General features: G+C 43.8%; 4 protein-coding genes across 6 annotated transcripts; 1 reads left to right on the plus strand and 3 right to left on the minus strand.

Moving 5' to 3' along the window:
* The first annotated feature begins 480 nt into the window (after positions 1 to 480).
* Positions 481 to 6,714, plus strand: LOC147149512 (uncharacterized). Of its 2 annotated transcripts, XM_086026512.1 has the most exons (3): positions 481 to 897; positions 1,316 to 1,603; positions 5,556 to 6,714. In XM_086026512.1, the coding sequence occupies exons 1-3, from the start codon at positions 774 to 776 to the stop codon at positions 5,756 to 5,758; spliced, it is 615 nt and encodes a 204-aa protein (XP_085882638.1). In that variant the 5' UTR covers positions 481 to 773; the 3' UTR covers positions 5,759 to 6,714. The 2 variants fall into 2 exon arrangements, with proteins under 2 accessions (XP_085882638.1, XP_085882636.1); XM_086026510.1 differs by lacking the exon at positions 5,556 to 6,714 and having other exon boundaries at positions 1,316 to 2,885.
* Positions 6,715 to 7,890: 1,176 nt separating this feature from the next.
* On the minus strand, positions 7,891 to 11,842 carry LOC147149513 (uncharacterized). 2 transcript variants are annotated; one of them, XM_086026506.1, is made up of 2 exons: positions 11,662 to 11,842; positions 7,891 to 10,044 (listed from the first exon to the last, which is right to left on the minus strand). In XM_086026506.1, exons 1-2 carry the CDS (start codon positions 11,726 to 11,728, stop codon positions 8,642 to 8,644), a joined length of 1,470 nt encoding a protein of 489 aa, XP_085882632.1. In that variant the 5' UTR covers positions 11,729 to 11,842; the 3' UTR covers positions 7,891 to 8,641. The 2 variants fall into 2 exon arrangements, with proteins under 2 accessions (XP_085882632.1, XP_085882631.1); XM_086026505.1 differs by lacking the exon at positions 11,662 to 11,842 and adding an exon at positions 11,093 to 11,503.
* A 207-nt stretch (positions 11,843 to 12,049) lies between these two features.
* On the minus strand, positions 12,050 to 16,856 carry LOC147149514 (uncharacterized). Its single transcript, XM_086026565.1, has 3 exons — positions 16,201 to 16,856; positions 14,994 to 15,239; positions 12,050 to 12,903 (listed from the first exon to the last, which is right to left on the minus strand). Exons 1-3 carry the CDS (start codon positions 16,814 to 16,816, stop codon positions 12,893 to 12,895), a joined length of 873 nt encoding a protein of 290 aa, XP_085882691.1. The 5' UTR covers positions 16,817 to 16,856; the 3' UTR covers positions 12,050 to 12,892.
* Positions 16,857 to 17,229: 373 nt separating this feature from the next.
* Positions 17,230 to 21,992, minus strand: LOC147149515 (uncharacterized). Its single transcript, XM_086026514.1, has 2 exons — positions 21,544 to 21,992; positions 17,230 to 19,458 (listed from the first exon to the last, which is right to left on the minus strand). Exons 1-2 carry the CDS (start codon positions 21,668 to 21,670, stop codon positions 18,131 to 18,133), a joined length of 1,455 nt encoding a protein of 484 aa, XP_085882640.1. The 5' UTR covers positions 21,671 to 21,992; the 3' UTR covers positions 17,230 to 18,130.
* Positions 21,993 to 22,116: the final 124 nt, after the last annotated feature.

Consider the following 22,116-nt stretch of genomic DNA (forward strand, 5'->3'; position numbering starts at 1 on the left):
GTGAGACTGTGTTGGGACTCTTTGACTCAATGCCTGTTTCTGAAACTATATCGGGATTTTCTCTATAGTGGAAAGTTACATTTTGTCTTAGTCACGGATGCAATTAAACTGTTTTAATGACACTTTTTGTACTGATTCCGAATCTGTTCTCATTTAATGTTGAGTTTTCTCGACCACAGCAGACTTTCATGAGAGTGATAATAGTATAAAAAGAATAATATTATGTTGTAGTTATGAACTAAGGGTCAGAAACAGGTGGAATGTTTTCTAAAATGTCATAGCTATAAATGAAAGTAAAATCGGTATTGCGTAAGCTTATATAGCTCAAACGTATATGTGTATATATAAATATATATATTATACATATATATTTTTTTTTAAGCGTCAAAAGGTACGTTTCGGGACACATATATATTTATATTTGTATATTTCTATATACACACACACACACTTTTGTCCAAGCGTAGTTGCCATACCTCTTCTGTCGCAGTCAGAGCTTCTTTGTGTAAAGCTCACGCAACCACGCTAGCTTCACTAAATCATTCTTTCTGAATTACCTCTTGAACGTACGGAAGCATCGAAACACTGCGTCCTTCTCTATTTAAATGGAGTTAATCGACATTTGTTAAATCTTCGTAGCCAGATACACTCGTCTCCGTGCACGGTGAAGCTTCTGGAGCTAGCTTAGGTTAGCTAGCTTGCTAACAAAGAGACACGCATGTTAGCAACACGTCGCCTCGTCTCCAAGAAGTATTCGCGATCATCGCGTGGAAATGTGTGCAAGACACGTGAAAGAAGATGGGTACGAGGAGGAGGTTTGTGGGACGAAAGATGAGAAGGAGCCACAAAGTCAACAAGTTTGCAAGGTGGAGCCTCGACTTGCGCCACACACAGCAGGTATGTTCGATCACTTCTTCCTCTCACTCTTGTTTCTAATTACATTTGAAAGCCACGTTGCAAATCTTGTTTGGGATCATTTGAGCAATCTTGAGATTTCTGGAGCAAAAAGAGTGCAAATGGCTTCCAATGGGGCTGGGTGGAGTAGTCCTCACCCGACTCAGAGGCTGGGTTCGACCCTCGGCCATTGCGACCGTGTGCAAGTGTCCTTGAGCAAGATACTGAACCCCCAGTTGCTCCCGATGCTGCGTCATCGGTAGGTCAAATGAAGCCCCTCGAGTACCGAAGGTAGAAAAGCACAAGTGACTGCCCATTTATAATGACAGCCTCGTGCTGTGTACACTCAGCAAAAACGCAACGCTCTATAAGCCATGTTTTTTTTCCTTCCTGTTTTTTTCTCTCTTCTTGTGTCCTGCAGTCAACAGTGACTCTCTTGGCCCTGAGTGGCAGGGGCCAGAAAACCTTCACCTCAAAGAGGAAGTGGAGCCAGAGCCTCTTCACATGAAAGAGGAAGAGCAGGAGGAGGACCTCAAGTTTGAGCCGGCTCGTGTGGGTGTGAAGAGTGAACAAGGTGACGGAGTCCGCTGCGGCAGATCCCAGTCGGACGGCCTCTCGGCGCCCCCATCAGATAGAGATGACTTAACGTCACACTCTTCTGACTACGGTGATGATGACGGCAACGACGGTGATGATAAACACGCTACAGGTGACATGACATGCCCGACTGACAGCAAACGAGTGAAATGTTCTCACTGTGACAAAACGTTCTGCAGAAAGTCAGTGTTGAAAGTTCATACACGAACACACACGGGTGAAAAACCTTTTGTCTGCGCAGTTTGTGGGAAAGGCTTCATTCAGAAGGGCGCTTTAAGAGCACACATAAGAACACACACAGGAGAAAAACCTTTTGCTTGCTCCGTTTGTGGTAAAAGCTTCATTCAGAAGGGAGCTTTCAGAGCACATGCGGGCACACACACTGGAGAAAGACCTTTTGCTTGCACGGTTTGTGGTAAACGATTCTTTAGGAAGGGAGATTTAAGAATACACACAAGAACACACACTGGAGAAAAAACTTGCGCCTGCTCAGTTTGTGGGAAACGATTCACTCGGAACTCTCAATTAACAAGGCACGCAAAAACACACACTGGAGAAAGGCCTTTTGCGTGCTCAGTTTGCGGCAAACAATTCACTCATAACGCAACGTTAACGAGGCACAAAAAAATTCACACTGGAGATAAACCATTTGCCTGCCCAATTTGTGGTAAAAGCTTCACTCAGAAGGGAGATGTAAAAGTACACTCAAGAACACACACTAGAGAAAAACATTTTGCCTGCTCAGTTTGTGGTCAAGTATTCAACCGCAAGGTAGATTTAAGATTACACACAAATACACACACTGAAGAAAAACGTTTCGCTTGCTCAGTTTGCGGTAACCGATTTGCAAGGAATGGCGATTTGAGAGTTCACGCAAGAACGCATACTGGAGAAAAACCTTTTGCCTGCTCAGTTTGTGGGAAACGATTCTTAAAGAACGGAGATTTGAGAGTCCACACAAGGACACACACTGGAGAAAAACCATTTGCCTGCTCAGTTTGTGGGAAAAAATTCACTCGGAGGGGAGGTTTAAAAAAACACGCAAGGACACACACGGACGATCATGGGGATCAAAGGTCATGGGGTCAAAGAGAGACAACAGGGCGCCTCCTCTCAAGCACGGAAAAGGAAATCATTCTTGAAAGTGGGTTCGACTCCACTTTTCCTAACTGACGACGGAGGAAAAAGTGATTATTGTCGCCATTGAGACATTTTGGCTAGTATGCGAGCATAATGATGTACTTCACGGAAATGGTTGGTATTGTGTGGAAGTAATCGAATGATTCGTGAAGCTTGAGTACACTGTTGTGCGCCGAATGAATGTGCGCTCGATGTTTTCTCATTTTTCTTTCTGTGTTGTTGCAGTAAATAAATATAAATAAAAGTCAATGGCAAAACGAGTCCGTGCTGCGGAGCAGGAGCACACCCCTCTGTACCCTGCCACTCTAAAGTGAAGCGGCTGGAGCCGTCACACTCCTTGTGTGATCCTCTTCGTTTTACAATTATTGAGGCAGATTTTTACAACTTTGAACAGATTTTTAAGACTTTAAATATGACGTTGCACCCAAGACATGTGCAGTCAACATTGACATATATTTAACGTTCAGATTTAAAACGAACATAACACTTCGATATTTATTCAGATTTAGATTTTCGAACTGTAGTTAACACTGACGTTGTAACGTTTCGTATTTGGATTAAGCCAGTTGAGGAAGGGCGGTCACAAACAAATCTTTTTGGAATCGACTATCCGATCGAGTACACCTCCAAGTGTTCGAGTAGCTGCCACAGCAAAAAGTGTGAGTGTCACACGGGTGTATACGGCCGGGTCGGAACATACAGATGAGGAGATGGAGAACCGGTCTCTGTCACCAGTTAGAGCATCTCATGGCCAAAACGGCAAAGACAGACAGACTCTTTAATCATTCAGGGAGACCCGAAGGCCAAAGTGGGTACTGGTGCACATCAAGACTGCACAGGAACAACCGGGCAAGAAAACAACAAACTAATTAGCTAAAAGGTCAGAAAGTAGCCTTGCCTACAAGAGACATCATTCCGAGCAGCCCGGGCTGCGGAGCGCAGTTCGAGGCGCGGCTCAACCGAAAGGTTGGACGCGAGTCGTCGACACGTGACGCTCACCTCGACTGAACCGGACCGCACCACATCGCTAATTTTTTTTCATTTTCTAAACTCGTCTCGGTGCACTTTGAAGCCTCCGGAGCTAGCTTGCTAACAGACACCCGTGTGTTCGAAAGACGAGCGATCGTATGAGTGTGAGTGTAAAGCGTCGTGCTCGTGGTGCACAAACGTACGCAAGATGCGTGCGTGAAAGAAGAAGTGTACGAGGGGGAACGAAAGAGGAGCCACAAAGTCAACATCTTCGCAAGTCGGAGCTTCGAGTTGTCTTGAGCAGCGCAGGTTTGTTCACGTCTTTCTCTCACTCGAGTTTCGGTTGTTAATGAGATTCCTGGCTTTCGCTAACCTCGCCGGCCAACAACACTTCGCGCTCGTGCCCTTCCAACGGGCTTCGGGCAAAAGGTTAACTACACTCAGGACCGCCACATACGGTATAAAGTTTGGGCCTCCTTTACCCGAGAGTGCTTAAAACAGGTTGTCATTTATTTCGCACGACCGAAATGTAGAGTGTGTGTAAGTGCAAAAAAAATCTAATCAAATCCTCATTTATCAACACCAGCAAGTCATGAGTCATGATAAATCCCCACCTGGTCTCAACTGCAGCGCTTGCTCAATTTTAGCCTCATTTGCACTCAGAATGTAGCCTAATAATTTTCAAATCAAACAATTCAACTTTTTGGGGTGCAGATAATTACATTTGAAAATATTAAAATGAATAATCTTCTTCTTCATATGAGCAAATGAAGTGTCTGAAAAAAAGTACGTGCAATTTCAACTTTGTTGATGGCAGTGGTTATTTAGCCGCGAATCGGCGATTTGACCGTAATGGCTTGCCGTAAATGGCTTGTAAAGCGTGGTGCGGCTTGGCCGTCGTGTTACGGTTCAACGGGCTTCCGACTGCAGCGTCCTCTTGTGGTCTGAATGCGTAGCGACGGAGCCGACCGCAAGTCTCCAGACACGCATTTGCAAATCGCCGCACTGTAGCTAAAGTCACATGCAGATTTATGTCATGTCATGTCATCTTCCAAAGCGCTTCTCCTATATAGGGTCGCGGGGAGTTGCCGGAGCCTATCCCAGATGACTACGGGCGAAGGCAGACTACACCCCGAACTGGTCGCCAGCGAGTCGCAGGGCACACACAGACACTGTCACTGAGCGGGAATCGATCCCACGCTGCCCGCACACAACTCAGGCGTGTGTACCACTACACTATCAGTGGACATACATGCAGATTTATGTACACACTTAACCACGTATTTACGCATACAAACCAATGTGCACATTTGTGACTTCGGATTTTCTTGACACATTTGTGACTGTGGTTACGGATTCTTTTGACACATTTGTGGATTGAAATAGGCATTTGTAAACGGTTTTGCTACAATAATGGACATTCACAGTAAGTACAAACTAGAAACATAAATTAGCTGCTAGTGCAAATGTAATAGTCAGCCACGAGCTGGCCTTTAAAAGCTTGCCGACGTTTTCGCTTCAACACAAGTAAATAAACAACATGAGGAAATCCTTAGTCCGTGCAAACCGCATCTCCAAACATTAGCATGCATTAGATGAGCCCGTACATTTTTCGAAAACGTGAGTAAACGTCCCAACTAACTTCACAAGCTCGTTTTCAACTTTGTACAGATCGCGGCCAGGTCGGGCACCAGTTAACGCCCTCTTGCTTTTCTTCAGCTTTGGATTTAATGGGTTGACAGGTTTCGTCTTTGTTTGGACAACCGTGGATGGAAATCTGGCACTTTTACACACAAATCATCTAACTGTGCCGAATGTGTTTCATCGAGGTGCATCGTCCCTTCCAAATCAACAGAAAGAAGGAAAATCACTGATACATAGCATGAACATCACAACACGAGACACGACTGTGCAACGCTTGACTTTGTTTTTTTTTGTTATCTTGTGTCCTGCAGGCATCAGTGAAGATGTCACCAAGTTTCCATTGACTGGCGTCGGTGGCAAAGGTGACAAAGGTGACAGCGAACCCAGCGGAGGAGCCCAATCGGGCGGCCGCTTGGCTCAACTATCAAATGATGACAAAATGGCATCACAGTCTTCTGACTATGAGAATGATGAAGGACGCTCTCAAGGTGCCACGCTGACAACAAACGAGTGAAATGTTCTCGCTGTGACGTAACCTTCGACACCAAGTCAGCATTGAAAGTACATATAAAACACACACAGCGGAGCAAAACCTTTCTCCTGCGTAGTTTGCGATAAACAGATTCACTCAGAATTCACCCTTGAAATGGCACCCGAAGAAAAAACACTGACTGGAAATAATTATTTTGCATGCTCAGTTGTGCTGAAATATTCTTTCAGATTGTAGATTTAATCATTACTAGATGTGTCGGTCTGCCGGTGGATGAAGTCGAGAAGCGTTTAGTCTTGCTGGCCAAAACGCGTGCGAGTAGGTCGACATGGGGTCGGTGGGCACTCGAAGCAGCCACTTGAAAAAATATCCACGCTCACCACGATAGAGATATTGATGGTTTAAAGGGGTCAAAGTCAACCCCAAATGTGGCCATCACCTCAGGATAAAAACAAAGAGCCCGACTGTAGCGCAGGAATTGTCCAGTTGCTCAGGCAAAAACGAGAAAAGAAGTGTCATGTGATGAAAAATAAGTGAATGCAAAAGTGGCCGGGCTTTTTTTTTTTTAACGGAATCTCAAGGATGACAAAACATCTGCGATCACAAAGTAGTATGTAGTGGGAGGGGGTTGGGGCAAGATCAAGATCAGAAACTTATTCTATGCATCGCAATTCTATATATTTTTGGAACGATGGATGATTCATCTGAAATCCGTATTCTTTTTTCTGCCAAAAATCGGCATTGGCATATGGGACGGGCCCTAATAGAATTATCCATATGTATGCAGATTGCTTTCAAATGACGCGCAATCTTTTTTGTGCTTGATGCTTGAGTGACCTCACAAATGTGATGTTGTCTGTTGTAGCCTTAATTTCCCACCTTCCAATAGTTAAGGCCAACAAGATCCACATCCATTATTTGAAGGACAATGTACCAACGCGCTCCCACAGACATAAAGTGTTTGTCTTACTTTTCGATGACTTCAGTCTCCATGACACTTTCCTTCCAAGGTCCGTTTGTTGTGTTTAAGTTTGTGTCCATGTATATGATACGGATAGATTTGTCTACTCTTTAATTAATAATGTAAATAGACTGCCGTCATAAGAAAAAAAACCCCAACAAAATCTAGCCTGCAGGAGCGGTTGACATCAAACTTTCCTCTTAATGAGCGCACCTGTTCCAATCAACTAGGCCCGTGTGCCCATGACACTAGAATGCCTACCGGCTTGAACACAATTTGGCCAGTAGGTGGCACAATTGCTCACCCTGATTGAGTTCAGGGCAAAATGGCATTCAAACAAATATTGGCTCCAACATTGTCCAAATCTCCTCTCATCGGAACGAAGACGCAGAAAAACACTCAATAGGTGTTGGAACTGCTTCTGCACGAAACAAACCCTTTTGACTCGGGCGGAGAAGACATCAATCTTCAGTCGCCAACTTCGGACTCGGAGTCATCCTCGGGTCAGTTTATCAAACATTTGGTTTACCTTTCCAGAAACACTTTTGACAATACTCAGACACAAAGGAAGCAGGTTTCGAATGTACAGTGCGCTCAAGCAGATGGGTTTTAGAAGAGCAGTCGGTGGCTTTATACCTGCATTCATGGCATAGTTTGCCTCTGCATTTGCTCATATATCGTATTTGTTCATTCTACTGAGGAGGAGGAGGGGGAGGAGGAGGAAGAGGAGGAGAGGAGGAGGAGGAGAAGGAGGAGGAGGAGGATGGTGACTTGTTTAATCGCGTCGAATGGAGCGAAAGGGCTGATTTCCGGTGCTTCGCTCCGCGTCCCGTGCACCGCTCCAAACGCATCGTTCACGCCGCCCTGCACGCAACCGCGACCGCCCGCGCGAATTACATTGACTCCAATTGAAACGCGCCGCCAGAAACGCTCCCGCCGCAGTTGCTGTGAACGTAGCAATACAGTCGTGAGGACGGATGATAGGCTGGCGATCTACCCACGATGCCTTTGTGATCGACGTAATGGACACCCCTAAATTACAGTTTTAGAGCTTTGTGAACATATAATTTGCTTGAACAACTGAAAAACATCATTACCGTCTAGACACAAAGAACAGATGTAATCAAAAAATGATCAAACAGAAACGTGTGAGGCATAAAACTTCCAAGTGAGAGGAAATAAAGAAAGCTGGAAACTTGTTTTTTGATGTATTCTTCTCCAAAAACTTAACAAACAAACACAATCACCACCAGTGGTGACATACAATTCGTGGCAAAAAGACAGAATATCATTTTACAAAAAATATTTTACAAATCGCACACAGAACCAATTTAATGGCTTTCACATTAATTGAGTGTCAAATGGTCCTAAAATATTGTTTGACTTTGTTTTCAAAAGTGTGCTTTTTGATTTGTGTATTGGCAATTGTGTATGTGGCTTTGGGCAATGAAGGATTTAGAAATATATATATGTCATGTTATATGTAATATAATATATATATATATATAAAAAAAAATATATATATTATTTTTTTTCTTTTTATTTTTTTTTTTACAGTGGATAGTGGCTAGTCAATGGAGCCAAACAATTTGTCATTCCAGTTCAATGAAGAACATCTTCAGGAGATCCTTCACAACCATACCAACCATTAACATCGATATAATAAGAAGATTTTTTGGGAGTGGTTATGTCAGGGCTCCAGACTACCATTTTTTTTTTTTTTTTTTTTTTTTTTTTACAAAGAGCACAGTATCCCTAACTTAAAATTTTAGGAGGGCTGGAAGAAAAATGAGGGCCTCACTATTAGTGAGGCTAAGCAAGGAAGCGCCTTTCCATCTCTCCTTGACCCCATGACCTTTTCCAACCAAGGTTAAGGAGAGTTGGCATAAAGGTGAGCCAGATTTGGCCCAAAGATTCCCAACACAGCCTCAGTTTCTTCTGCAGCTTCACTGACTGCTGCTCCTCTCACCTGCACACTTATGTCTACTAACGAGATACTTACGAAAGAATTTTTTACCACACACACTGCAACTGAACGGCTTATCTCCAGTGTGTGTTTTTGTGTGCCTTGTTAAATTTGAGTTCTGAGAGAATCTTTTACCACAAACTGAGCACGCAAATGGTTTTTCTCCAGTGTGTGTCCTTATGTGTGCTACTAGGGCTGTCTGTAAAATGAATCTTTTTCCGCACACTGAGCAAGCACAAGGTTTTTCTCCAGTGTGTGTTCTTATGTGTGCTATTAATTGTGAGTTCCGAGTGAATGTTTTACCACAAACTGAGCATCCACAAGGTTTTTCTCCAGTGTGTCTTCGAGTGTGTATTGTTAAATCTTCATTCCTAAAGAACTGTTTACCGCAAACTGTGCAGGCAAAAGGTTTTTCTCCAGTGTGTGTTCTTGTGTGTGCTATTAAAGCTCCCTTCTGAATGAAGCTTTTGTCACACACTGAGCAAGCAAACGGTTTTTCTCCAGTGTGTATTTTGAAGTGTGTTGTTAACTGTGCCTTGAGTAAGAATCTTTTACCACACACTGAGCAAAGAAAAGGTTTTTCTCCCGTGTGTCTTCTTACGTGTCTTGTTAAATCTCCCTTCTCACTGAATCGTTTATCACAAACTGAGCAAGCAAATGGTTTTTCTCCAGTGTGTGTTCTTGTGTGTTTTGTTAAATCCCTCTTCTGTTTGAAACTTTTATCACAAACTGAACAAGCAAAAGGTTTCTGTCCACCATGTGTGCTAGTGTGCTTTGTTAAACTTGCGTTCTGAGCAAATCTTTTATCACAAACTGAGCATGCAAAAGGTTTCTCTCCAGTGTGTGTTCTTTTGTGTCTTACTAAGTCCCCATTTTGAAAGAATCGCTTACTACAGACTGAGCACGTAAAAGGTTTATCTCCATCATGTCTTCTTGTGTGCCGTCTTAAAATTGCCTTATGGTGGAATCTTTTACCACATACTGAGCAGGCGAAAGGTTTTTCTCCAGTATGTGTTCTTATATGTACTTTCAACACTGACTTGTTGTACAACGTTTTGTCACAGTGACAACATTTAACTCGTTTGTTGTCAGTGGGGAATGTCATGTTACCTGTTGAGTGTTTATCATTTTCATCGTCGCCGTAGTCAGAAGAGTGCGACGTTGCTTTGTCACTATCTGAAAGTGGAGCCAAAAGGCCTTGCGATTGGGATCCTCCACAGTGGTCGTCTTCACGCTTCACACTGCCATCCGTTAGTGGAACCTTGGTGATGTCATTCTCCTCCTCCTCCTCCTCTTTAGTTTGAGGGGGCTCCAGCTCCTCTTCCTTTTTGATATTGAGTGATTCTGGCCCTTGCCCCTCAGGATGAAGATCTTCACTGACGTCTGCAGGACAAAGAACAGGGGGATAAAATGACATAGGTTGATCAGGCAAGTCTCATGGTGGTACTTTGATGTTGTACATCACTGCATTTCTTTCTTTCTGTTGATTATATCTTTGTATTATTCGAGGGTGGAACAAGACAAACAACAAACACCAATCAACAACCTCTGGTGCTCCTTTGAGAAGCAGACCAAAATTGTTACATGCAACCCTGTTCAAAGTGTTAGTGCAACTCTGCATGTTGTATAGTTTTTGGTTCCATTTTGAAATGCATTAACGTTTACAGCTAAAAATGTTGAGGCCACGGTATCGCTTTCAATTAAGTCGCACCTAAGTTAAGGATGGCTTTTATAAGAGCAGCTGCTCATTGGTACAATTATGCCGCCATGTACATAAGATTCGATTAATCCACTACTGTTGGTATTAGTCGACAATCAAAAGAAATGTTTGTGGCAGCCCCACTGTCAATGTATGTGTATGTCATGAACAGAAATAGCAAGTACATTTTGGCTGTTGGTTGTCAACATTTCCAGATGGATTTTGAAATGTGGCTCAATTTAAAATGGTTGCCAGATCGCAAAACGTTAAATCAAAGGTACATGCGGTAAAAAGATCTACTCTGATCTGTAAGTTGTAAATAGGAACACTGATTCATAATAACATGACAATCAATCCATGTTCACGTGAATATTTTCCATATGTAGTTATTTGCACCCCAACACATTTGGACTTCTTTGTTTGAACTTGATTAGGCCACGAATTCACCGGCACGGCCCACTTGAGCTCAAACTGGGTTGAAATGAGTTTGACGGCCCCTGCTCTAGTTTTGCTCTAGTCTGGCTGTGACCCGCGACCGCGAGGGACTGGCGAGCCGTCCTGCTGGCTGTCGTCAACCTCTTTGCCCAAAGTCCGTTAGTATTGACTGGAGCGATTGACGTGGGCACTCACACTACTTAGGCCACAATGCGGGCTTTGCCTGGCGTGTTGTCGCCCGCCGTGCTTCGCGAAAGCCCAAAATGTTGTTAAGAAAACTAACTCGAGCGAACAAACCTGCGCTGCGTAACACAACTCGAGGGTCCAACTTGCAAAATCGTTGACGTTGAGGCTGCTCCTCCTCTTTTGTCCTACAAAGTTGCACCTCGTGCTCCTCCTCTTTCACGCGTCTTGCACACATTTCCACACGATGATCACAGCACTTGACAGTCACACTCGATTTCTGCTAAGCGACGCGTCTCTTTGTTAGCAAGCTAAGCTAAGCTAGTTCGAGAAGCTTCACTGTGCACCGAGACGACTTTCTCTGGACACGAAACAAACTGCGATCTAGTCCAGTTAAATAGAGAAGGCGTCATGTGTCGACACTTCCATACGCTCCAACAATAATTGCAAAAGAATGCTTTTGATGAAACTCGTTTGGTTGCGTATGCGTAGGCCACAAACAAAAGCAGCTCTACATTGCAGCTGAAGAGGTACGGCAACTCTATGTGGACAAAAGTTCTATTCTTTTTCCATTTGCCTCCGTCACCACAGCTAGAACAAGTGCTACAATGGCTTACACTCAGTCAATCGTTTGTTTCCGTAAGTCAATACTACAAATTAATACATAAAAGTTATTGGCTTACAATACTCGTTCGTGAGCCTCTCTCTAAGTCGTTTCTGTGGAAATTCTTCTTCTTCCAAACATCTCATCTTGGCTGTTCCACGGATGATCTGATTTCTAATACTGTACTGTCCTGGCGACTCCTCAAGAAAACCTCAACATCTTCATTTCCACAACTTCCGGTTCTGCTCCCTGTCGTTCCTTCAGTGCCACTGTCGACAATCATGGCAGGCCTCGTCACTGCCTTATAAATTTTCCCCTTCATGCTAGCACGGAGGCCCCTGTCAGAGATGGGGGGCTCGACTCATATGACTTGACTCGAGTTGCCATTTTTAGGGCTTGCGACTTGCTTGCCCAAACCTTTTATAATGACTTGACTTGGGACTTACAAGTGACTCGTTTTGACTTCGACTTGAACTACTTGACAAGTCATATTGTTTCTAGTTTGAAATCTGCATCTTAACACAGTTTTTCCTTCTAGGAAGGAAAGCAAGCAAGAAAGAATAAAACGTTTTTTTTTTGTTTTTGTTTTTTTTAATTCACGCCAACTTGGCAACGCGGTCGGCGTCACTTGTTGCTATTGTGGCAAACTGCAACTCCGAGGATCATTCATTTGAATTAGTGGATTGTCTTGTCCACGGCGTTGGCAAAAAATAGGATGCCAAAACGCATGGTTTGCACCTCGCCGAATGAAAACTCCGTCTACGTCTAAGTTTATTCGTCATTATAAAAGCCACAGACAGGTGTCAGGGTCAAGTGCTGTCAAGTGCAAGTGAGGCAGTGCCTCTCTAGCACCATCTGCTGGACGTTCTCTGCACGCGAAGAGTAAAACAAAGAGGAAAATGATATTAAATGATGTTCCAGTTTATGTTTTGTGGTCCGTGCTTTCCATTGATTTCCTTTCTCCATCCAATAATGCTCAATTATCTCCTCATTCAAATATCCGAATGTGCCTGTGGAGGATGCCGGGCACCGAGCACCGCAGGCTTGTCGCCGTGCATGGCGCGATGACGTCAGTTAGGAAAGGTGGAGTTGAGCCTCTTCCTGTGTTAGACAGGAAGCACCTTTTCGTCTCTCCTTGACCCCGTGACCTTTTTTTTTTTTGCAACAAAGGTTAAGGAGAGGTGGCATACATTTCCCACGAGGCCCAATGTTTCCCGACAGTCTCAGTTTCTTCAGTTAGTAATTCTGCAGCTTCATTGGCAGCAGCAGCAGCAGCAGCAGCAGCAGCAGCTCTTCTTCTCACAGCACACTTAGCGGAGGTCTATGAAAGAGATGCTTATGAGAATTGTTTTTTAATCACACACTGTGCAGCTGCATGCTTCATCTTCCGTGTGTGTTTTTGTGTGCCTTGTTAATTGTGAGTTCTGAGAGAATCGTTTTCCACAAACTCAGCAGGTAAACGATTGCACTCCACTGCGTGTTCTTGTGCGTATTCTTCAATCTTCATTCCTCAAGAATCGTTTACTGCAAACCGAGCAGGTAAAAGGTTTCTCATGATGTCTTCTTGTGCGTGCTGCTGTTAGATTTGAAAACATTTTTGGCATTTTACCCACAAAATGTAATGGCGGCAATACTAAATGAATAGAGTTTTAGTGAACAGGAGCAATGTGAACATAACATTTGCCTGAACAATTGTAAAACAAACATTATTAACATCAGTACACCAAAAAACAGCTATAAAAGCAAACTATGATCAAATACAGAAGGGTGCGATAAGGGATAAAACAAGTGAGAGAGGAAAGAAAAGAACGCAAGCTAGAAAGGTATTGGCATGAATGTGTCTTCAGAAAAAGACAGAACTTGCAAGGACACTCACCAGTGGGTGACATCAGACGCTACAATTCGTGGCAAAAAGACGGAATATCATATCACCAAAATGTTTTAGAAAGCGCACATGGATCCAAGCTTCGAATGGCTTTGGCGTGTGTGAAGTGCCAATGGTTTGCCTAAGTTTTGAAAAATGCAAAAAGCTCTTTTGATGAGTATAGCGGCAATTGTTTGCCATTAGTCAACGATTGATTTAAGAATAGGAGATGTACTACACAAGTGGATAGTCAATGAAGCCAAACAATACGCAATTCCGATTCCGTGAAAAATATCTTCAGGGCATCCTTCACAAAAACTACCGTTAATATCGAAGCTCTTTTTGGAGTGGGTTTGGGGACGCCTTACATGGCTTGAGTCTGAATTCTTTTCAAAGCGACTTCTTTCATTTGAATTAGCAAGCAAATATTTTTGCAGGTAAAGTCGGCAAGCTCGAGACTGACGTCAGCAGCGCTCAGGCGCCTTTTCATCTCTCCTCGACCCCGTGACCTTTTCCAACCAAGGTGAAGGAGAGGTGGCATGAAAAGACGAGAGGCCCAACACAGCCTCAGTCTCCCCTGCGGCTTCATTGACTGCCGCTCTTCTCACCGGCACACTTATGTCTTCTCACGCTATACTTACGAGCAAAATGTTTATCGCACACACTGCAACTGAATGCTTTATCTTCAGCGTGTGTATTAGTGTGCGTTGTTAGTTGTGAGTTCTGACAGAACCGTTTACCACAAACTAAGCAGGCAAATGGTTTTTCTCCAGTGTGTGTTCTTGCGTGTTTCCGTAAATGTGTCTTCGAAGAGAATCTTTTACCGCAAACTGAGCAGGCAAAAGGTTTTTCTCCGGTGTGTGTTCTTGTGTGGATTCTTAAATCGATATTCTGAAAGAATCTTTTACCGCAAACTAAGCACGCAAACGGTTTCTCTCCAGTGTGTGCTTTTATGTGCCTTTTTAATTGTGAGTGGTCAATGAATCTTTTCCCACACACTGAACAGAGAAAAGGTTTTTCTCCAGCGTGTCTTCTTGCGTGTTTCGTTAAATCTCCCTTCCCTTTGAATGTTTTATCACAAAGTGAGCAAGCAAAAGATTTTTCACCAGTGTGTGAACGTGTGTGTATTATTAAAGCTCTATTCTGAGTAAATCTTTTACCGCAAACTGAGCAGGTTAAAGCTTGCTCTCGCTCATGTGTATTTGTGTGCTTTGTTAAATTTACCTTCTGAGAGAATCTTTTGCCACAAACTGAGCACGCGAAAGGTTTGTCTCCGGTGTGTGTTCGTTTGTGTATTAATAAATCTCCATTTCGAAAGAATTGTTTAGAACAAACCGAGCAGGTAAAAGGTTTATCTCCATCATGTCTTCTTGCGTGCCCTGTTAAATTTACCTTATGACGGAATCTTTTACCACATACTGAGCAGGCAAAAGGTTTTTCTCCAGTGTGTATTCTTATATGTACTTTCAACACTGACTTGCTGTAAAAGGTTTTGTCACAGAGAGAACATTTGACTCGTTTGTTGCCAGTGGGGCACGCCATGTTACCTGCAGAGTGTTTATCATCATCATCATCATCATCATTTGAAGAGTGTGAAATTTTGTTGTCATTATCTGAAAGTGGAGCCAAGAGGCCGTCTGATTGGGATTCTCCACAATGGCCTCCATCACCTTCTTCATTCTTCACACTGACATCACTCAATGGAATCTCGGCGATTACATTCTCCTCCTCTTCCTCTTTGACATGACGAGGTTCTGACTCCTGCCGCCCGAGACGAAAATCTTCACCGACGTCTTCGGGACACAGGGATCAAAACAAAACAAAACAAGAGTCAAGCTTGGCTCAGTCAGGTCTCATGTTGTGACTTTGATGTCGTTTATCTTTGCATTGCCTTCTTTCTTTCTTATATCTGTAGATTGTATTCTGAATATTTTGTTTATTTTTTAGCACAAGGCCAATTCCCATCTGTAGTCGCTGAGACATGAAGCATGTTGGCAATAGGCTAATAAATACAAACATGACTAGCACAAGCAAGCGCACGATAGCCTGATTAGTTTGGCACTGCAGAGTCGGGCGATATAAATCGCCAACAATATACCGCGAATGCTGCTTGAATTGGAAATGACTGTCGGTCAAGAAAAGCGAAGTAAATCCACTCCGAAAACCTTGGCACTGTACTTTAGCAAACACGCACTGCAGCAGATGACAACGAAGTCAACGGTGGCAAAACATCACCGACGCCATCAGCTGCACTTTTTTTTTCTGCCGAGTTCGAGCCAAAGTGGGAGCTGTCGTGACAAACACGTCCATTTGCTTGAAAGTCAACTTTAGTTATGCTAAACAACCACAGCTGCATACAAAGTGCGGTAGCCTAGGTGTAAGTAACAAATGGACGCATACAAACAAAGACCGTTAAAATCATAAATTCAAGACATGAAAGCAGGAAAGACAATCCAATGAAATATTACATTGGCTTTACCCGCCCGACTTCAGCCCCGATCCCACCGGAGACGGAGGGACGACACAGCGCTGCGGTTTCTCCTCGACCATAGTTTTTGCATTTCCTATTTACTCAGAGACCACTTGAATGTATGAGATTTTCATTTGGACAGCCTAAAACTAAACATCTTTGGTCAAATGTTGTGTTCCCAAAAACTCCAGGAGCGCCCCGTGACCCATGTTTTCGCGTGGAGGCTCGCTCGTGGCTTGAAGAAAACAAACTAGCGGTAGAGTGGGAGGACCAAGTGAACCAACCTGCTGTGCGTGACGCAACTTGAGGCTCCGACTTGCAAAGTTGTTGTCGTTGAGTCTGCGTCTCCTCTTTGGTCCCGCAAAGTTGTTGTCGTTGAGTCTGCGTCTCCTCTTTGGTCCCGCAAAGTTGTTGTCGTTGAGTCTGCGTCTCCTCTTTGGTCCCGCAAAGTTGTTGTCGTTGAGTCTGCGTCTCCTCTTTGGTCCCGCAAAGTTGTTGTCGTTGAGTCTGCGTCTCCTCTTTGGTCCCGCAAAGTTGTTGTCGTTGAGTCTGCGTCTCCTCTTTGGTCCCGCAAAGTTGCCCCTCGCGCTCTTCCTCTTTCACGCGTCTTGCACACATTTCCACAAGATGATCGAGACACTTTACAGTCACACTCGAACTCTGGTGAGCTAAAATGTTGCCTTGTGTCTCGTTGTTAGCAAGCAAGGCTAAGCTAAGCCAAGCTAAGCTAGTTCGAGCTTCAATATGCGCCGAGACACGATGGTCGAACAACTGGCGTTTGGGTCCAGTTCGGAGGAAATGGACGTAGCGCATCCACGCTTCGGTCGTCCAAGTAATTCGGAAAAGGATTATCCGTAAAACGTGTGTGTTTGCGGAAAGCGCACACTTGACTTGAGTCATAGAGTATCGCTGTATAGCAACCTCGCTTGCCGTTTGGTCTTGCCCCCCAAACATCCGCTCTCGTTTCTTCTTGTTTGTGTTTAACGTCGGTTTGCTCACGACGGTGCCACCCAATGACCTGGAATGGTGACTACATGCAACAAAAACATCTTGGTTGATTGATTAGCATCTTATGAAGGATTGGATCAGCTCAAATGTTAAGCAAGAGTTTATAAACTGGCCTGTATGACATTACAAACACGTGCATATTTATTCTGCTAACTTGCAAATTGTATGATTATGGACATTGAATATATGATCAAAATGACACATTTGATCAAATAACTTCTAGCGGAAAATAACCATGCATTTTCATTCAATTCGATTTCACATTCATTTAGCCAAAGCAAAGGATGCCAAATTGGCACCGTACATGCAGAGGACTTTTTTATTGTGTGACAGTTTCATGAGGACGTGATTGATGACAAGGACACGGAATGCACTTCCGATAGTAACATTTTGACCCCGCAACCTACAAAGAGAGGCAAGCTACACTTAGTCCCGCAGTTGCTTTTTGGGTGAATTGACTGATTTATATTTTATTCAAGTGCGGACTGATTTAACACGAGTCCACACTTGAATATGCAGCATATACGAATTTATATTGAATAACATCTGATCTTCATTTATATACAATGACACAAGTGTACTCGGGAGAAGTTCAACTCAATATCAAAATGGAATTCAGACAGGCAAGTCAAATTTTGACATTTAACGATAAAGTCAATCATTATTCAACATCTTTGTTGAACACTTTTTCAAAAACATATTTGTGCCATTGATTTGGAGTACAACTCGCAACAGTCCGTATGAATGGAGATACCCCCAAAATATTTGGCAAACATTTGATTTGTACTCATCCAACAGAAAGAGCTCTTCAGCGATGGGACATGCACGCGTCTCGTCCACGTCACATTTGGCCGCCAAAACAAACTTGGATCTTTTGAAATGGACAAATGGGCCAGGTCGTTTGTGGATGAGGTCAAAGGACACAGCCAGCTCATGTCAATCAGAGAAGAGTTGATTCCAGCCAGGACGTCTAATTCCTAGTTGGATGGGTGGTGCGTGACATGGCAGAAATGCAGACAACGTTGTCCAAATAAGTGAAGGACTGATGAAAAGCAATACCGTTGCCTCGCAAATGCATCTTGTCTCTCTTCGAGCAGGTGAGCTTGACAAAGTCTGTTACCACGGCGACCGAGTCAAAATTGCTGTTGAAAGGGACTGATCGGGCTCTCCCCTCATCTCAGTCTCAACTTCCTCCGCATTTTCACATCACCTGCTTGCCGGAAGACTCTTGTCACCAGCACACTTGTGTCTCTTAAGCTGATCCTTATGAAAGAATCTTTTGTCACACACAGTGCAACTGAAAAGTTTCTCACCAGTGTGAGTTTTTGTGTGTTTGGTTAAATTGGACTTGGACGTGAATCTTTTAGCACAAACGGAGCAGGCGTAGGGCTTCTCTGCAGTGTGTGTTCTTGTGTGCAGCTTTAAATCTCCATTTCGAGAGAATCTTTTGTCGCAAAATGCGCAGGCAAAAGGTTTCTCACCGGTGTGTGTTATTGTGTGTCTTGTCAAATTGGAGTTCTGAGCAAATCTTTTGCCACAAACTGAGCACGAATAGGGCTTCTCCCCGGTGTGCGTTCTGGTGTGTCGTGTTAAATGCGTCTTTGAAAAGAATCTTTTACCACAAATGGAGCAGGTGAAAGGTTTCTCACCAGTGTGTGTTATTGTGTGCCTTGTTAAATCGATCTTCTGAATGAATCGTTTGCCACAAATTAAGCAGGCAAAGTGTTTTTCTCCTGTGTGCGTTCTTGTGTGCGTCGTTAAACTTGACTTTCTCGGGTATCTTTTACCGCAAACTGAGCAGGCAAAAGGTTTTTCTCCCGTGTGCTTTCTGGTGTGTATTTTTAAAGCTCCGTTCTGAGTGAATCTTTTACCGCAAATTGTGCAGGGAAAAGGTTTCTCGCCATTGTGTCTGCTGATTGCGTGCCTTGTTAAATTACTCTTCATCGAGAATCGTAGACCGCAAACTGAGCACGCAAAAGGTTTCTCTCCCGTGTGTGTTCTTGTGTGCGATATTAAAGCGCCCTTCTCTATGAATCTTTTACCACAAAATGAGCAGGCAAAAGGTTTTTCTCCTGTGTGCGTTCTTGTGTGTATCATTAAAACTGCCTTCAAGGAGAATCTTTTACCGCAAACTGAGCAGTCAAAATGTTTTTCTCTAGTGTGAGTTCTTGCGTGGGCTTTCAACGCTGACTTGTGGCAAAAGGTTTTGCCACAGTGAGAACACTTGACCCGCTTTTTGTCCACGTGGCGCGTCATATGACCTGTCGAGTGTTTCTCATCGTCATCGTCGTCTCCCTCGCCCGAAGAGTGTGACGTTTTGTCGTCACCATTTGACAGCGGAGCCAAGAGACCGTCTGATCGGTTTCCTCCCCGGTGGTCTCCATCAGCTTCTTCACTCTTCACAATGACAGTCAATGGAAACGTGCCAATTTCCTCCTCCTCCTCTTCCTCTTTGATGAAGCGGGCCTCTGGCTCCACCTCCTCCACTTTGATGGGGGAGCACTCCGGATCGGGGGGAACATCTTCACCGACGTCTGCAGGACACGGGAAGACAAACAATACAAAAATCAAATTTAAATCAAATCACGGTTTAGTTGACTCATGCTTTGCTCACTCAAGTCTGGTCTTTTCATGTTGATGTTGTGAATAGCGCTGCATTTCTTTCTTGCTTTGTCTCTTTGACGGCTTTCCAAACAGCTTTTCGGGGGGTTTGACAATTGCGGCATCTGCAAACGCCCAGTTTGTGAAACGCTATCCCAGGTGGGAGAAGATCAAACAGTGAACATTTGTTGTCGTTGTTGTTGGTGGGTTTTTTTTGCCGTATCAGCTGTTAAGAAAGGTCAGATTGTTTGATATTGTGTACGCTAAAAGTGATTGTGTTCCTGACTTTGTTGATGCGCAGACATATGTACCTGTGTCCTTTAAGGCATTTATGCTGCAATTACGACATTTGCATTTCTTTTCATTTACATAAAATAAACACACACTCATATACATGCATGCGTGTTATCTTTTGCTGTTATTTGAAAACATTTGTTTGATGTCTTCTTTTAAAATGACATCAAAGAAATGACAAAAGTGCTATTCACATTGAATCATTTGGCAAATATAATAATTGGATTCATGCTGATAAAATCTGGATTGAAGCGACAACCCATTGGAATAATGGGCCGTGCGCGAGAGATTTTTTTTGCAATTTGATGTGTGACGTGCGCAGTAACTTGCTTGGCAACTTGCTCAACTCTCTTTTGTGCCTTCTGCGAAGCAATCAGCTACGAGCACGCTATTCAACACAATGGCCTGTATTGGATTCATTCAAACGTGAATGCAAAAACACACACTCCTCCAAAGTAGCCTGCCGATAAGGCAAGTTCAGTAAGTTGAGGATTCGCTGGGCAAGTTCATTCGACAATTGAGGGTTTCATCAGGCTATTTGGATATGTTTTTATGACCCCGATAGCAATTTCATGAGCTTCCCTGGCCTTTGACATTTCACTAGCTCAGCCTCGGTGATTTCCTCCGGCTGCAAAATAGGCTTGGATGACACACTGAATTGAGCAAAAAGTTGAGTTATCTTAAAAAGTTGAACAAGTATTGTTTAAATCTGCTTTGACACTGTGGGGCAAACCCGAGACAAATATGGCCCGGCCGGGGCCCTCGTCCGGCTAAACAAAGCTTCTCGCACTGACCATGGAGTCAGAGTAAAACGTAAAATATGCAGTGCTTTATTTGGAAAGTTGTACTTTTATGTGCACAAGTGCGGACTCTCCTACAAGCAAGGTAGCAAGCACGAGCTATGACTTGTGTCGGTCGGCAGTGTTGACAACTTGGTGGCATTTTTTCTGCATTTAGCAACTTTTCCAACCCCTCCCAGCAATTAGTTTTCCCAAAAAGAGACAAGGACAAAAATGACAAGAGTGGTCCTAATTTTAGCAATTTAGTCTTATTTCCTTCACAATAGAGAGAAGACGGGCCAAGAAGATTTGGCCTAATTCTCTACAGTTTCATATATTGTATGTATTAGGTGTAATTGATCATGTACTGTATTTCTAGTATTGTTTATAGGTGTAAGTTATCACTGTATCATTACACAGCACTGTAAATAATATCATACTTCCCAAGTTCCCACTTATTTGATATATTTTCGAGTCCTCACTGGGAACAGCTAATATGAGTTGGCGGTAGGTGCACAAAATTAATGTGATCATTTTTGAAGTGTACAGATGTCATTTGAATGACCCATTACAGTTTGGTTTAAAATTCGTATTTCCAAACACACGTATCAGTTTGTTGAAACAAGACAATATTCTTTCTCTAAATACAAACTCAAAGTTGAGGTTAGCATGTCGGCTTGGCCGTCAGCACGGCAAGCGTTCCACTTTCTCATGTGGCCCCTTTGCAAAACAGATTGCCCACCCCTGCTTTAGGGTATTTAACAACAACAACAACATAACATATAGAGCACAGTACAGTATTAACCATAGTCAGCTGGCGCCACGTGACCCCGTTTTTGCATGCCCCGGTGGGCGTGTCCCCTGCAGCAGTGCGGCGTGTGGTCGGTGAAACCCAGGAAATTTGGTGAGAAATGAAATTAGACTGAGGATAAGAAATAAACAAACCTGCTCCGTGTAGTGCAACTTGAGGCTCCAACTTGCAAAGCGCGTCCAGTTGTTGACTTTGTGGCTCCTTCTCCTCAGTCCTTCCACAGGGTTCCTCCTCGTCGTCTTCTGGCACACTCGCGTACATTTCAGACAATGATCACAACACTTTACACTCACTCTCGATCAGGTGCTTTGCGATGTGTGCTAACAAATAAGTCCGAAGTCTCTATGTTAGCGGTTAGCAAGCTACGCTAAGCTAGCTGAAGAAGCTTCCACGTGCACCGAGACGAGTTGATCCGGGCACGAAAATTAAACGGATTGTGTTTTGTTCCAGTCAAGAGATGGACGCACTGCATCGACGCCCCTGTGCGTTCAAGTTCGCGAAGAAGGATTTGGTGAAGCTCGAGTGGACGCTCGAGACAGACGTAAACACAGTTGCGTTGCTGCGCCGTTTTGCCCTCTTCTTCTGCTTGACTCCCGGCAGAGTGGGCACTCTGAGTGCACTGCAGCCCCCCTCACCGGTTAAGCGATGAACTCCGAAAACAGTCCAGTGGCGCTTGTCGTTGTCTGTCCCTTTCAGTCGTGAAGACG

This window comes from Filicampus tigris, chromosome 3, assembly GCF_054856515.1.
Source record: "Filicampus tigris isolate MCC_2025a chromosome 3, RoL_Ftig_1.0, whole genome shotgun sequence".
NCBI lineage: Eukaryota > Metazoa > Chordata > Actinopteri > Syngnathiformes > Syngnathidae > Filicampus > Filicampus tigris.